The sequence below is a fragment of the Enoplosus armatus genome, chromosome 24 (genome assembly GCF_043641665.1).
Source record: "Enoplosus armatus isolate fEnoArm2 chromosome 24, fEnoArm2.hap1, whole genome shotgun sequence".
NCBI lineage: Eukaryota > Metazoa > Chordata > Actinopteri > Centrarchiformes > Enoplosidae > Enoplosus > Enoplosus armatus.
Genome location: NC_092203.1, coordinates 5671266 through 5688527, shown reverse-complemented (window position 1 = coordinate 5688527; position 17262 = coordinate 5671266). Strand labels below are relative to the sequence as shown.

The 17262-nt window shown below is 43.2% G+C and overlaps 1 protein-coding gene across 1 annotated transcript; it reads left to right on the top strand.

Moving 5' to 3' along the window:
• The first annotated feature begins 1236 nt into the window (after positions 1–1236).
• Positions 1237–13246, top strand: jam2a (junctional adhesion molecule 2a). Its single transcript, XM_070930740.1, has 13 exons — positions 1237–1285; positions 5528–5593; positions 5773–5883; positions 7150–7299; positions 7407–7594; positions 7690–7792; positions 8248–8355; positions 8480–8495; positions 10486–10557; positions 11143–11176; positions 11401–11481; positions 11854–11958; positions 12896–13246. The coding sequence occupies exons 1-11, from the start codon at positions 1237–1239 to the stop codon at positions 11437–11439; spliced, it is 936 nt and encodes a 311-aa protein (XP_070786841.1). The 3' UTR covers positions 11440–11481; positions 11854–11958; positions 12896–13246.
• Positions 13247–17262: the final 4016 nt, after the last annotated feature.

The following is a 17262-nucleotide window of genomic DNA, read 5'->3' as shown; positions in this document are numbered from 1 at the left end:
AATGCATTCCTAGAAATGAATTCATAATGTGTTTCTGTTCTCCATTTTATGCTGAAGAGCAATATGAGGTCATTTGATTTTATAGTGGAAGGGCTGACTGAAAGCAATGAAAGTGTTGAGGCGGAGTCCTAATATTGGCCAGTCTGGACACTTGCTTAGTCAACAGTAATTCACTGGGGATCATTGATCGGATCAAATGTGGAGTTCGTGTTCCCGAAAGTCATTCACTTTTTTAGTTCCAACTCCAAACTTTGACTGCAACCTGTCGTCAAAAAATCGCTAATCTCATTTATGACGTTTTTATTAATGCCCTACTTTAATAAGGCAACGTTGTACTCTGTCTATTAATCATTTATAGATAGGTATAAGTATAACCATACCTAAGAATAAATGTAGGGTTGCCAGGTTGTGAAAAAGGCTTTTGCTGGTGTTTAGAAGGTCATTATTAATGTTGGTAATCCATTAATAAATGTTGTTAGTTAATGGATCTTGGTCCAGATCTTCTTCTCTAGAAGGTAAGGGCTCGTATAGTCCATATATCATATCAGTCAACGGGGTTTTTCGCAACCTGGCAACCCAACAGGAAATCAGACTGTTTCTGTTTTGAGGGATTTGGATTAAAATGTTTCATATGTAGCTTCCAAATAAATCTGTGAGCTTAAAAAAACGTTCGGGTCAAACCGGGTCCCAGTCGGACTAAGGTATGATGCGTGCCACACCTCGCTGCCCAACCCAGCAGACTGCCGTTATGTGGTCGCTTGGTAGTGCAGTGCGCCTCTTGGACACGGCGCTGCGCTCTCGGCGCTCCGCCGCTCTGCTCGTCTGAAAGCACACCCCGCCCTCCCTCCACCTCCACCTCCATCTCCACCTCCACCAGCGCCGAAACCGCACAGCAAGACGAGAGGACGTTCATCCGCGTCTGTGATCGTAACCGAGGCACGCCGCTCCCAGCCACACTCCCCCAGCCAGGACACCGGCGCCTCTGACCGATCGGTCCCGGAGGTGCGTCCCGCTCATCCGCCCGCTTTAAAGAAGCTCCGCGCCGTGTCGCTCCTTTCCGTTCCGTTCCGCGCCGGGCCGGTCCGCTCGCTTCCCCACTGGAGAGCAGTTTATTCCCTGGAAGCTGAATGAATTATTGGAGAGTTGTGAACAAGTGCGAGAAGAAAGCTGAGGCTCAGAATCTGCCTCCTCGCTCCGTCCAGGGAAGACCAGACTCAGCCAGAGTTGTGGACGATAATGGAGGGGACGTCCCTGTATCTTCCTATTGTTATTTTACTGATGCAATGTAAGTGGCAAACGGAAACTATTCACTGAGAAGAACTAAGCGTTTCTCTACTCCTCTCCAGGAGACAACGCTCAGGAGTCACATGAGTAATAGCAGCTTTAGTGTATTTTTACTGTTGTTGTTAAACAAAAAATAGACTTAAAATCATACAAGTGACACATGGAGAGACACTTTTTCTTGTTTTTCAAAAAAGTGCTTTTATTAAGTGACTTTTCTTGAGATCAGTTGTATTATGTCTCACAGTTGTTTAAAACGAGATATATTCGTCTGAAAACATGGCTTTGCATTGGAATGATTAGTGGCAGAATTATTCATTTTAAAGTTAAATATAAAAACTAAAGAAATTGGCATTTTTTTCTTATTTTGTGTGTGTTACCAGCTGTTCCCTGTTTTGTGATTTGGCAGTTTAGTTAAAGCCCCTCTGTGAGAGTGGGCTGTGGTGACGATGCAGCCAGACTGGGTTCCTACAAGTTGGCCCTAAAGTTGTACTTGGCGGTGTGCCACCTAAGGGTGTGGGCGGCGTGGTGGTGGCGGGTGGGCACCCGTGTTGGCAGAAGAGGTGGTGGATCCGTGCATGAGGTCAGAGGGTTGGATGACCACCAGAAGCTTCAAACTGTTTTTCCTCATGACGAGGTGTTTTCATAGCAGGGATGTTACCAGGAGACTGAACAAATCAGGAAAATACAAGTGGAAATTAAAACGCAAGAAAACCTGTTTCTTTAAATTGCAAAAAAAAAAACTTCCCGTGACGATGATGATGCGTGGAAACCTGTGTGATATACAGGAAAAAGAGAAAGCAGTAAAAGTGCTGTTAGGACTCCAGGGGAGCAGCAGCAGTTTGAGATAGATGTGATGAGACAGTGAGAGTGAGTGACGCATATTTTACTCTGTGTTGTCCACATTTTGCCACCTGTCAGGCCACCGGGTCACGAGTTCACAAGAGGTGTGTGTGTGTCCTGTCCCGCTGTGGACAACCTGACACAAATCAGTCATCATCTGGAGCACTGATAGATGTCAACATCAAATCTGCCTCAGCTCTGTTGAACGCTTTGGAGTGTATTGTTTTAAAAGAAAAAAAAAAAAACTCCAGGAGGAAATGTTTTGGGTGGGTCTCTGTGGCAAGAGACCCCCCACCCCCCTCCCTCCGACTGACTGAGACAGCTGTTGCTCACAGGGTTACAGTCATACAGAGAGGCTTTGTTCAGATGGTGAACACACGCACACACAGTCCTCACCCTGTTTTTCTCTGCACCCCCCACAGCCTTGAAACGTGTGTGCACCGTCCACATTCACGTTATCTATATCACACAGCCGGACAGGATATGTCCTGCGAGTCCGTGTCCCTTCCTCTCTCATTTGTTCCCCGTTAATTTGAATAAGTGCCTTAATTATTGCTGCGCCATGCCTTTGACCTCGGCACGGCCGTGGCAACACCCACCCCCAGTCTCTGTAACACTCTGTATGGACCACGTAATGAGAGTAAAGCTGCGTGCCAAGGAGCGAGCGTGCCATCTTTCTATTTTTGCCCAGGCAAGGGGTGGCAGTCCCTCTGTGAGTTTAAGCTGTCGCAGTGTTTGGTTGATGTTAATGCCACGCACGAGGTGTGTGTGTGTGTGTGTGTGTGTGTAAGCTTGTCTGTGTAGACGCCTTTGTGTTGATGTGCTTCAGAGCCACAACAGATCCTTTGCAGATGCATTTTAATTACCACAGTGGCTACATCTGATGCCATATTTGGAGGACCATCAGAGACCTGCTGCTGGGAAGCACATGAAAAAACTTTATTCAACAATTTTCTGACACCTATTTCAGTTTGTGCTCCATGCTCATTAAAATGATCCTTGTGGTGGAGCAAATCTAGTCAAACTGAAGCTATACGACTTGATAAGGCCACACATTTAGCTAGCCACTGCTCGGCTCAACAGCGGCCCAAGTCTGCTGGCAGCCGTATATGGACCAGATCTGACTCATGATTGGTCCTCAAAGTCAAGGGTTAGGGCTTCCGTTTCGTACCAGCCTCTCAACAATAGTTAGATCAATTCATGCCTTTACTGGGCAAAACAGCCAAAAGAGCTGCACGTGAGCAACAGTGAAGTGACATCCAGTGCTCAGTGTGTCAACTTTTGGCATGCTAGCAGACATTTGTCTCTAAACGTGACTTCTATGTTACATTATCCACCATGCAATCGTGAAATGATCCGAGCAGGCCATGTGTTCATTGTCTGCCTCAACGCCTTCGTGGTTAATTGAGGCCATTGAAGCTGACAGTGTTCATAGTAGTGGAGGCACGACACAGGGGCAGTGGGACCTCACATGCAAGAGCCTCTTTGCTCATTTTTTGATGTGTGTGTGTGTGTGTGTGTGTGTGTGTGTGTGTGTGTGTGTGCGGGCATGTTGTCAGCCCTGCTTCATTTCTTCCTTCTCAAAGAGACACCCTTCAAGGTGGCGGCAGGCCTGGTCTCACACTATGTGACAAGAGCTTCTCCCATTCACAGTCCTACTGTCTGAGAGGATCTCCCTCGCCTTCAATCCCACTCTCTTTTATTCATGCTTCTGCAGGTCTCTGGTCCCCTCCTCCTCCACCAACCTCCACCCGTCCACCCTCCCCTCCACCTCACTCTCCTCCACTCCACTTCATTTGTATTCTATTCTTAGTGCCGCTCATCTCTCCTTTTGTCGTTCCTTCTCGTCCCTTTTTTAATCTCATTGTATCGCCCTCCCTCGTCTTGTTCATCCTTTAGTGAGACAATGCTCCTCAGAGGGTGTCGAGGTACGCAAGCCAAGGCTACGATGATAATCCTGTTACACTGCCGCAAGTCAACACATGGCAAAGTGAGGCGAAGTAGCTGGAGCGTCTGGAGGGAGAGAGTGCTGTTTGGATTCACTTGGCTCAAAGTTTGGCCAAGTGAAGCTGGTGTAAATTGAGCCAACTTCAGGAAAAAGCTTTTATGAGTGCGCGTTATGCCGCATTTGGCAGATGACATTATTATTGTATAGGCTGTTGTTTATTTAAAAGATAATTTAAAAATAGCTGTTGTCATGGAAATTAGAGTGAGTGAGACCTTTTGGGGCTGCATAGAAACTCTTTTGGTATGGCCGTCCAACATGGCCACCTTCCTGTTCTGTTCCACGCTTCCTGCCTTTTGTCTCAGCGCGGCCCTCCATTCTTCCATGTCACCCCTCCCTTCACCTCTCATAGAGAACACTTTTCATTGTAATCCAGTAACAATGGGCCCTCACAGGAATTTACTGACAAACAGGAAACTGCACAACAGACAGTAATAAGTTATACGTGTTTTTTGAGTTTAGAATAGTGAGATTTGAATCTGCACATGTGGTGACATTTGCAGAAACAATGGCAGGAAAAGTAAATGTGTGTGTGTGTGAGAGAGAGAGAGTGTGTTTCCTGGCCCAAGTGAAGCTTTCAAGAATATGTGAAGGTGACATCTTCGTTAACGCCAAATTAGTAGTTTTTCATAGCCCTTAATGTTCTGAGTAAGTACCCCAGAGGCCCATCCAACATTTATCATGTAATTTCAAAAATGCATGGCCTTCAGGATAAAGATCTTTTTTTTCCCTTTTCTTAATTTGCAGACTTGTGGGAGATGTTATGGCCGTGCAGCAGCAGTAGTGTGCATGCTTCTAACCGCTTTCTCCCTCTGGTAACCTTCACCAGCATTGAACCTGTATTTAACAACAGGACGACGAGACAATAATCCGCCCCAGTAAACCAATCAGCACACAGGAAAGGCAGTCTCCCACTTCCTCTTCCTGTTTGGATGCCGGGTGTCAGTGACACACAGACGGCCGGGGAAACAAACAAGGACAGTGTGCCAACCGGTTCTTTCTAATGCCCGCCCTATACATCGGGTTAATCTGGACAAGCCTCTCATGAGATGCTTGGCGACCTTGTCCTAACCTGCGCTTAAGTAAACATACGGCCGGCTGCTCCTTAACCCTGCAGGATTAAAGCGGAGGAGGGAGTAATCCTACCCTTACCTCCAACTTCCTGGAGAAAAACTCAAGTCTGCTGTGTTTGCCTCAGACAGTAGAGTAACAGAGACCAAAGTCAGCCATTAAGCATTCTCCTCTTGCAGTTGGCGGGCAGCGTGGAGCACTTTACCCAATTCACCTTGCCCCCTAATGGATGGCAAGCAATATTGCGTTCTGAACTGCTCTCGCTCCCATTTTTTTTTCATCTCCCACTCTCCCTCCCCTCCTCTTCTTCTTCTCCACCCCCACCAGGTTCCCCCTCCACTCCTGTCACCGTGTCGACCAACAGACACAAGGTGGAGGTGCGCGAGTTCTCAGGTGAGGCAGAAATAGCAGCTTTTCTTTTTTACCCTCCAGAGTTGCTGCTTTATCAGATTCTCTCTTGACAGAATAAACAGTAGAGCTGTAAATAGACCAAGCAGTTTTTAAAAATGCCACTGATTGAAGACTTTGCTGTTCTGCCATAAATATCTCACGGTCACATTTCTCTTTTTCAGATGCGGTGCTGTCCTGCATGTTCCGCACAGAGAAGGACCAGAACCCGCGCATCGAGTGGAAGAAGAAGGGAAAAGGTGTCTCCTTCGTGTACTTTGATGGACATTTCAAAGGTGAGAATGCAGCCTGTTGCTCTTTATCCCCTGGGTGACAAACAGGGCACTCGTTTTAATCAGCTTGCAGTACCAGCTGGAAGGGGTTTGCCACACAGGATGAGGAAAAAAAAAACACCACCCGGAGACAGTGAGACAGGAATGATGGATAAACTGTAGAGATATTTTAAGCCCAGTCTATGTGTCAGTGGTGTCAAGGCATGAAATTTTAACCTGTCCTTGATTCCTCTGCTTTGTGGTTTAGGATTAGATGGGTGAAAGAAATAATAAATCACAGTAGCTTTCACCCAGACAGTCTCTTTCACAGACAGCGTAGTTAGCCTGACTGTTTTCTTTAATATGTCGAGGCTTTGAGATGCCTCTGACCAGTCGCCGCCTCTTCATCTGTAGCTCTACTTCACAGCTGAAGTTAGTTTAAAAGAGTTACGGTTTGCACAATGTCAGGACATTTCTTAGAAAGAGCTGCCTTACAAGTGTCTTGTAAGTTCATGAAAAGTCATGCCACTGAAACCGACTCTTCCACCCACTGACTGGATTATCTGTTTAAGGGGGCAACAAATTAGCTGTAAATGCACCCTGTAACCTTGTGGGTCAGGGTTATCTGTAAACAAGTTGACTAACCTAACCTTTGCTGCTCTGAGCCCCTGAAACTCTGCACTTCCTGCAGCTGCTTCACAGTAAAAGACAACCACTTCTCTTTGCTGGAAGGCTTTTAGTGTGAAGTAGCTGTTGAGTTTACATCACGTGCAACATTTTTCTCTCCCAAATTTTCTCAAACAAAAATATGATATTGGTTTATAAAGTAAAATAGGCGTGGTCATAATGTATTTTTTAATTAGTTATTTTTGTATTTGTATTTATTTCACTCATACTACAGTGGTTTGATTTAATATTTGGTGATGAATCAATGAATAAAATATAAACAAATCAACCAATGCTGGCCACAGAATGGATACAGTATCTTAAGCCTGCAATAACTACTTTTATTTTTGCATTATCATTCATGTGGAGTTGTTTGACTACGTGACCAATATAAGTCCAATATTCACTGTCTTTTAGCTCTGGTTTTGGTCTCTACCATCTCTGAAAGGAACTGTCTGGCTCTTTAGCTGCTAAATGCTCCACTATGATCCGAATGTAACGTCTCATATTTAGGTGGCAGCAATGTAAATGATGGATTAAAACACGCACATAGTGGCTTTAGCCCGCAGCCAGGGAAGACCTTTCCTCTTACTGACCTTCCTGACCTTCTGTCCTTTCTCTCAGGTCCCTTCGAGGGCAGGGCAACCATTGAAGCGGCCACGGTGACGCTGCAGAGGGTGACCCAGGAGGATGCTGGGGAGTACCGTTGTGAGATCAGCGCTCCCCTTGACTCTGTCAACCTGGGCGAGACCAACGTCACGCTCAAAGTCCTGGGTACGACCCAAAGAGAATCCATGACTTAAAAATGGCTAAAATGTTGAGAAGATTGGCTTGTGTTTCCAGGTTTTGCTTTAACTAACTTCCCTTGTCCTGCCCTCCAGTGCCCCCACACACTCCGTCCTGCGAAATCCCCAGTGGGGCAGTGACGGGCTCAGTGGTGCAGCTGCGTTGTAGAGACCAGCAGAGCATCCCGCCTGCTACATACTCCTGGTTCAAGGACAGCCAGCCGATCAGCCCTCCCCGCCTTGCCAACGCCACCTATCTAATCAACTCACACACAGGAATACTGGTGAGTGTGTGTGTCTGCAGATAAGGGAAACAGGGAAGGATGTTGAACCCGTCATCATAAAAGTTTTCTTCTCCCCCTCTCTGTCTCCTCTGCAGGAGTTTAAAGCTGTAGCCAAAGAGGACACAGGCCGATACAGCTGCCTGGCTTCAAACGGAGTGGGACCGCCCAAGATGTGCGAGGGCAAGCACATGACGATAGGTGTGTGTGTGTGTGTGTGTGTGTGTGTGTTTCCACACTTTATCCTGCCTCTTCCCCCACACCTTTCAGCACAGGATAAAATCAGGGATGCAGTGGAGAGGAACAGCCCACCACACATATTTCACCCTGCTTCTAATATCTGAAACATCTTTACAAAATAGACATTTGAAGGGCTACTTTATGCATTTTGGGACAAATTTACACAATGTAAAGTTATGCTATTTTGTCAGAAAGGTCTTCAGCTTGCTAATAAATTATACAATATACTGTAGGTTAATGTAGGCAACCGTTTAATGCACTTAATAAATTAGAGGAAATATTATTGGAGTACAGGAAAAGGCGTTAGACAGCCTTCCTGTTTATGTTAATGTTTGGAGACTTTATGATTACTACTATTTACAGCTGCCTCTGTAAAACAGACCATAACTCAAGTCTTCGTTCCCTCTCGCCTCCAGAGGACGTCAACGTCTCAGCCGTGGTGGCGGCGGTGGTGGTGATCTGCCTGGTCATCGTGGTCTGTGGATGCGGGGGATTCCTCTTACACCGCAACGGCTTCTTCAGCCGTGAGTTTGTCTCTTCAGTTCAGTCGTTCTTTCGATCTAATGAGCTTCCAATTAATAGAGATATTGTTTTATTGTGACATCCGCTCTGTTTTGTCTTACATGGTGTTCCTGACTCGTCCATCAGCAGGACACAGAGGAAGGTAAGAGCTCTGTGATTGCATTAACATTGATGTGAACAAACACAGGCTAATACCCTACACACTGAAGATTGAGGAGGTGGGCGGGGGGGATGGGTGGATGAGTGAGTGGGTTGTTGTTGCACTTAGTGTCTGTATGCCGAGTCAGGACTGTATAGAGTGACAGCTGTGACAGTGTGTGTCTATAAGTGTGTGAGCCACAGCCGTGCCTGTGTTTCTACTCACGCAGTGATTGGCGGCAGCAGATGTAAAAACCATGGGAAAAGGTTGTTGTTTTAAATTGATTGCCGCTTCCAGGCAGATGTACATCTGTTGGAATCATGTCAGAATGTAACAAGACAGATGATGTAAAAAAAAAAAAAAAAAATGCAGACAATTAAAGGAGGAGAAATAATCAGGGCAACATAATTATGGAATAATTACTGGCTGTTAATCAGCAAGGAGGGAAATATTGGCAGTGGAAAGAATTGCAAGCAATTAAACTGATTGGATGGGTAATTTGAAATGGATTATTTAGATATTGAGGAGATTGAGGAATGAGACGGTGGCAGAGCAGAGGGCTGTTAGTGCACTGCAGTTACACACAATAACAGGGTTGTCCTGCAAACACACCAGAGTGGGTGTTAGGACGTTTTGCTGCTTGACTGGCTGTTCGGCCTGAAACCACAGAGACATAAATGCATGTCCTCGTGTGACTGGCCTAACTCGCTTGACTTTATGTTATTTGATTACTGGCTTGTTACTGCGGCCGTGTTTGATGGAGAGCTCTCCTTGAAGCTGATGCGGAAGCTCTTTTGTCTAGGTTAAAGTCTGATGCTTATCCCACTGAGCTAACTGGAGCTGTCAGTGTCAACTTTCCTATTTATAGAACAGGCTTCTTCACAAAGACTCAAAGGCAATGTGACAAGATATCTGATGCACCAATATTAGGCACAAGTTAGAGTAGGAATGCAGATCTGGGATTTAGCTCTGCCTTTCAGAGCAAAGTGGTTAGATGGATGTTCCGGTTGATGGTGGTTGTGATAAAGAAGGAGACTTTTGGCTGTTTGTCACTGAGATTGACGCGAGTGAAGTCTTGTTTTAGTTTTTAGGATCTTCAAAGTGTCCTTGAACAAAACACATAGCTGTCAATGTACGCTGATGGTTATATTACATACATGTAGCTCCCTCAGCTGGCATTTCAGACAGATATTGAAACATTCTTTTAATGAGGAAACAGCTGTTTTCTTTGCAAAAACTTATAATGAATTAATCATTTAAATTTAACACTGATAGTGATGATTTTCTAACTTATTTACTTATGCTGTTTTGTAATAAAAGTAGGATATGTTGCTTTAATGGATAAATATAGATCTATAGGGGGCCTAAACTGGAGCCTTGGGGAACAACATAAACACTTACTGTAACCTTGTATTTATTCTTAAGTGGGCATTTTATGTGTGGGTGTTATGTGTGTTGCTCAAGGACACTTCCACAGCTGTATCACAAACCTGACAGAGGCAGTAGAAAAGAGTCATGGGGTTGAGACTTTCTTTATTGGGGTGTTGGATTGCTGCATGTGATTGGCTCACCACTTGACCTCCTCGCTCCAGCATTTCGTTCAACTCTGCTGCATCATGATTGGCTGCATGTCTGTACAGAATTGCCGCTAATATATGAAATATTCAATCATTCATAAAGGTGTGCTTGAAAATAGCCTGTAATGTAGTTTTATTTTGTAATTTAAAGGTGGTAACCCTAGTTCCATGAACTTGCGCCTGTAATTTCTGTTTGGAAAATGTGTATATGCAGGTCATTGCTTGCTCAAAAAATAAACCTGCAATGACCTGAATTACAGGTACAAGTTCACAGAACTAGGGTTACATCGTCAAACCTGTTTTCAAGCTCACCTTGATGAATGATTTAATAAACTCCATAAAAGCATGGTGTGCAGTGTGAGTTCGAAATGACTCCTGTTGATCCTTTGTAAAGTCAACACACTGACCCCCTACAGGTCATTTTGGATCTCCCAGTGTCATGGTGCAGCCCACATCAGCAGCCAAACCTTGCACAGAACTGAGGACATGTGAGTGTGACCCTTAGGCCGACAGACAGATATGGAAGCAACTAACAGCCGTAATCATTTCAATCTGACACGCAACTGAATGCCTGAATGTGAAATGTAACCATGACTGAATACTTAAAAGGAATAGTTTGACATTTTGGTAAATATGCTTGTGCCACGGTCCCGAATGAGTCTGCGCTGGTTCCCTGACAGGCCTGAGCGTATTTATCAAAATGTCAAACTATTCCTTTGAGTATTCAGTCATGATTACATTCCACATTTAGGTATTCAGTTGTGTATACAATTCAAAGGATTTCGGCCTCTTTTTGCTTCCACAGGCAGACCAGCAGAGGACCCATAGACTTGTATTTGCTAGTACAGTCAGTCGCCAGTTTGTTAGGTACATTTTTAGTCCTGCTCAGTCGTTGAGAGTTCAGAGTCAGACTTTCCTTTTTACCCAATGGGAGGTTTGCCATGTATGATGATGTGCATTATTTATGCAGGGCAAGATATGACTCAGGATACAGCTGTCCGCCTCGAGTGTCTTCTCTTCTTTGTGACTGTGTCAAACTGTCCGATGTGCTTACCCATGTCTTTGTCTTTCAGGTCCAATGTCAACTACATCCCTCCGCCCCAAGAAGTAAGTGTTTTTGTCCTCTTCCTCCCTGCATCTCACCCCCCTCTCCCTCTCATGTTGGGCTCTGAGCGCTAACATGAGCAAAGCGCTGACTTAAGCACGAGCAGCTCACACTTACCTAATGAACATTTCTGTGTTTTTGATTGAAATCACGTCACGAGAGCCATAATTCTGAAATGAGTGCAAGTCAATACTTAAATATGTCTTTTTTGTCCTGTGTCCCTCAGCCCCAGGACTTTAAACACACCCAGTCATTCATGCTCTGAGAAGCTGGCCTTCCTTTGAGAACACACCACCGTCGTGATAAGGTGCCAACACTGGACTCTCTGATTTCTTTTCTCTCTGGACTCTGAACGAGCTCTTGATCTTCCAACACATGCTAATTTCAATCTTCATCCTCTACCACTCCTGTTTGGTTGGGTTATGACGAGCTAGGCTCCTTCTTACTCTCTTGCTTTGCTGTGTGGGTGACGTTTTTCTGCTCTTATGGGATTAAGTACGGTTTCATGGCACTCTGCTCCCCCCTGGTGGTTAGATGTTGATGCTGAATGATCCAGGGACTAGCAGAGCTTTCCACACACTTTGTTTCTCCCCTCTGCAGGCCAATCGTTTTAACTACCTTTGTTTTCTTTTACCAAAGACTGACCGTTTAATTTAAAGGGATTTGTTTGCTTTGACAGATTTAATCATCACAAGGGACTTCTGCTTTAAGCCATAGTTTTTAAATCTACTTAAACATGAATGCAGTTTACCTCAGCATCTATGGAGGACCAGTCACAGAAAGGGTAAGAAAACATTTAATTAATTAATAGCTAATTGTACAAGAAAAATAGGCATTAATAAATTAGTTTACAAATTAATGTATTAATCTATAAATAACTAGACTAAATCACAAAGTAATTCATTATTTGACATTTTAATGTGCATTACAAAGAGGAATTATAAAATAATTTACAAATTAAATATTAATAATCAATAAATAGTTCAAATTAAGCAGGGATTTACAAAAACAACATAAGACAGTTAATAAGTACATCATTTAAAAATGCATCAATTCATTCATGAATTCATTGAAAATACCGTTTAAAAAGAGAAATAAATAACTGGATTCACAAATTGAGTGTCCCTCACCTGACATGTCATATGCAGACGTATGATATGGCTGTGGGAAGGAGAAGGTGGTGGAGGAAGAACTGTTACATCCTATGACTAATTTGCATTGTTTCACCTGGTGAAAGACAGTGTCACAGAAAGGCTAAATGACTAAGCAAATGCAACAGCTAATAAGAAAAGGTCTGATCTGTATACTTAATGCAATTTGAATCCAGTTATTCATTTCTCTTTGTAAACTGTACTTTCAAATAGATTTTTAAATTCTATTATTTATTCATGAATTCATTAATGTATTTTTAAATGATGTACTTACTGATTGTTTTTTGTAAGTCCCTTTTTAATTTGAACTCTTTGATTGGATTAATATTTCATTTGTAAATTACCTTTATAATTCCTTTGTATTGTGCATTAAAATATCAAATGAATGACTTTGTAACTTAAACTATTTATAGATTAATACATTTGTTTGTAAATTAACTTATAAATGCCTATCTTTATTGTACAACTAGTTATTAATTAATGAAATGTTGTATTACTATTTCTGTGACTCTTGTTGTCCTCCATAAGCATCTGCCAATGTTTCTTCTTCTGTAACACTGGGGCCTCCAGCTTCCCAAGGGCCACACAAGATCCTAGTAACAACATGGAACCAGGAGAACAGGAAGCCACTCCAGCCAATTATACTGAGACCAACCCCATTCCATCCTAATGTGCCTGCATGGTCTTTTTATATATATATAAATATATATATCTATATATATACCTTGTGCCTTTTTAATTTGTCTGTCATATTTATCTATGAATCACAGTTTTTTGTAAAGAACTTGCCTTACTTTTCTGTCTTTATATTTTTGTGCCACTGTTTATCAATGTTTATCAAAATGAGTGTCTGTTTTTAGACTGTGTGTGTGTGTGTGTGTGTGTGTGTGTGTGTGTGTGAATGGATTGTTCAGAGTTTTATTTGAATGGTGTTAAAGTAATAAAAATGTTTTTCTATTCAAAACCACACTTGCTGTCATTTTTGTGATCACAATTACACAGTAAATTGACACATCACAGTAAAAGTCATGCATTGTGTTCATCACTTTAATGTTCCAGCTAATTTTAATTACTTTATACACTGATGTAGATCAATATAGTTTGATCTCAACCTATAATAATACATTATGTTTTGTATTTTTGTTTATTAAGCTGCAAAGTAACTAAAGTTATCTAATAAATGTAGTGGAGTAGAAGTTTAAAGTAGTAGAAAATGGAAAATACACAGTGATGTATTGAAGTGAAGTATTTCCAGTAACACTTCATATTAAAAGGTACACATATTCACCATTAATCAGTTTCTGTGCCTGTGCTCCCATCCTTGTCACCTCTAGGCAAGATGGTCGACTGCAGTAAGTGGGGAGAGTGCTGAGCTAGCTGGATAAGTGGGACTAAAGCATGCTAATTTAGCTAACAGGGGCCTCTGAGGCTAAGTGTGTTAGCTTTAGCTGGACAAATGCTTAGTTCAGTATGCAAACTGACATCATTTACAAGTCAATGAAAGAACTCCACATTTAATCGTACTTTTTATACGTTTAAATTGATTGATATCAAATTGTGCACGATACAGAGAAAAATAAATAATAATAATAATAATATAAAAGCTCCTTCTGTTTTGATGTTAGTGTTTCCTGAGTCCTCTGCAGGAACAAGTGTTTACATACAAACCATCATAATTCATGTGATACATTATAGTCAACAAGTTTTCTGCACTAAAAGCCTCGATTTTCAAAATAAGAAAAAAATCTTTAGATTGATAGCAATGACAATAAACGGGAGTGTTACGGCATGAAATGAAAGGAAGTAGTGCTCTTCACGATTAACCCCCCCCCCCCACACACACACACACACACACAAACACTGCAACCACTGGGAGTCCCTTTTTTAATGGGCTCAATATTGGTCTTAATTTAGATGATTTTCTATTGAAGCTACGTGATGTTTAAAGTGAGTCTTGAGCATCATTTAATACGTTGCATATGTTTTGCACAAATTCAATCTCACGTATTTAGTATCTCTCCTCCTCCTCCTCCCTCCTTCTCTGCCTCCTCCCTCTGCTTCCTTCTCTCCCTCCTCCTCCTCCTCCTCTCTCCTCCTCCTCTCTCCTCCTCCTCCTCCTCCTCCCTCCACTCTTCACAGCGGCAGCACAGCTGGAGCAGCAGTTCACCTACAACAGCGACGCCATCACATGGAAAAAGACTCTCCCGGAGGCCCGAGCTCTGGAGCTCCTCAAGACCCTCCTGTCCAAGTAGGGAACTGCTTCCACTCTACACGTTATTGATCACCTGATTATTGATTATCAATTAGGAATTTGGTCTCACCCTCAAAAAATAATGTTTTCTGTCTGTCGTAGTCTTGGAATCAAAATGTACCAAACAATAATGTGTGTGTGTGTGTGTGTGCAGCTCTCTGGTTGTAGAGAGTTAGCCCTGCATGCCCGCCCACCCACAGAGAATCAGATTTCCTGTGGCGCTCTGTTGTACATTTGGGAGGAATGAGTCTCTCACTGAAGGTGCTCTTGTGCCTGACCAGTCCGTCATGGAGAGGATGTGAGACATTACACATAACATTACGCGTAACATTTTTTTATACAAAACTTCATTCACATTTTTTAAGTTTAACCTGTGTATAACCGACTTCCAGCAGCAGAGCCCACGGACGCAGAGACGTCGACGCTGTGGTGAGTACCGAACCCGGAACCAACTCTGCCTTTAATGTAAGATCCATGATGCAAAAATGGTGAGGCAAATATGCTCCTAATGAGACCATTTCCTCAGTAAGAGAGACGGTTTATTTGTAGAGTCATGTTGCTGGGGGGTCATTTTAACTTGAACTAGTAAATATATATAAAACTTTCTCAGTTGTTACGTTGTTACCCCCCAGCCCCCCAGCCCCCCCGGGATCAATAAAGTATTTCTGATTCTGACTCAACCTGAGCTTTTCGTTTGTTCATTCGCCGTGGTTTCCATGAAGGCGATGAAACAGTGGGAGTGCTGAAGCAACTCAACCACTTGATGAGTTGTTTTTACTCTTGAAGAAAGTTGCTGCTGATTGTATGAAAAGCAGAAATCAAATGTCCTGTTACTGGAGACGATCCTGTGGACATTTGAGGTCCAACAGCCAGAGGAAAGAATGAAACAAAGAAACAAAGAGCTCAAGGTGTCTTGTGGTGGCTCAGGCTGTTAGAGCCTGACTGGTGTTTTGAGGCTGTGGGTTCAATCCCTGCTTTTATCTCAGACTTCTTAAGTCGGAAGTCTAAAGGGAAAAGTGAAAAGCTCTAAGAGAGAGCATTCAAGTATCTGAAGTCAAATAGCTTAGTCTGTTGGGACAGTGATTAGGAGGTCTGAGGTTGTAGGTTCAACTCTTATGAAACTCGTGAGTGAATTTTAAAGTCCAACACCCCAAAGTGAAGAAATAAAAGCACCCGGAGAACATATCCGAATGCGAAGGGGACTTGGTGGCGTGGTGGGTTCGCTTGCAGCTGCAAGATTCTAGCGGTGGCAATGTGTGGTTCGAATCCCGCCCGTGGCTGATAACTGGAGCATCACTTGGTTGGTGGTGGGCAACACGGGCGGTGGGTGAGGGAGGGGGCCGTGTCCCCTCCCGAGGTCTCGGGAGAGAGAAGCAGGGGGTTATGGGAAAGGTGGGAGGGCTTTAGTTACATTATAAATGTGCTTTGCAACAATTACACTGACAGTCAGCCATTTTATGAGGACTGGAGCACATGCTACAAACGTTTGGGTGAGTGCCATCGCATTTCAATCAATTTAAATGTGCAAAGAAATGACATTCCATGTAGTGCTTTCATCAACTTGCATATTATGTCAGTATGCATACTGAACTAACCACAAATTGCATTTAAATAATTTAGCATGCTTTAATCCCACATGTTCTATTATTCTGCTAATGCTAACATCAGATGCTACTTTAAATACAAACAGTCTGTCAACATTGAAAACATTCTGCCGTGGTTTAGCGTGTACCTGTTGACCATTGTCAAAGAAAAGTGTCACATGCAGCCAGTTGATTGATAACAAGATTAACGTTTAGTTAAGAGTCAATAAGTTTGAAAAACGGCAGTCAACGAGCCCAGGGCCTCTGAGTCTTAGCATGTTAGCTTGAGCCAAACAATAGAACATGTGGGATTGAAGCATGCCAATTTAACAGCTGAATGCAATTCCTGGTTAGTTCGGAATGCGTGCGGACATAACGTGCAAGTTAATGAAAGAGCTACACATTCAATCTCATTTCTTTACACATTCAAATTGATTGAAATGCAATCGCACTCACCCCAAACGTTTGTGGCACGTGCTCCCGTCCTCCTCACGTCCTGGCAAAATGGCCGACTGTCAAACCAGAAGTGGAAGAATCCATGTCAATTTATACAAGGGGAAGCCTGGACTGTACCAAGTGGGCCAGAGTACAGAGGGGGGTGTTTGGTCTATTTTAATGTTACTTTTTTGGTTTTGTTATTGGAATGTGAAGTCAACACACTGTACATACGGATTAATTAAAGGAAAAGTGACTTTACAAATGTAAACACTTTGTGAAATACAGGCCATTTGTTCCCTTTCAGTCAGAGTCACTCACCTCCAGGCCCTCCAGCTCACTCTGTTCATTCTGCAGCCTGGACAGAAAACACCAACATTTACAAAACACATTAACCCTTCAACACGAGTGTGTCGCAGGAGACACGTTTGCGCAAGCGCACTTTGGATTACGACAACGGTTTCTGAAAGCTGAGACGTTGCGCTTTACAGCCAGGTTTACAGCCAGGTTTACAGCCTCGAAATGTCCGCCTGGACTTTTTTGCTTTTGTTATTTTGACTGAGAGGTGCGAGTGAAATTACCGTAATGACACCACATTGGCAGTGAAGCGCAACGTCTCAGCTTTCGGAAACTGTTGGAATTTTTCCGATAGCACAAACCGTGACGTA

Excerpts from the sequence above, each read along its gene's own strand:
- jam2a (XM_070930740.1), top strand. The coding sequence starts at position 1,237 with ATGGAGGGGACGTCCCTGTATCTTCCTATTGTTATTTTACTGATGCAA. Across the intron at positions 1,286-5,527 it reads TGTTATTTTACTGATGCAAT|GTTCCCCCTCCACTCCTGTC; the intron begins GTAAGTGGCAAA and ends CACCCCCACCAG. Across the intron at positions 7,595-7,689 it reads ACTCACACACAGGAATACTG|GAGTTTAAAGCTGTAGCCAA; the intron begins GTGAGTGTGTGT and ends TCTCCTCTGCAG.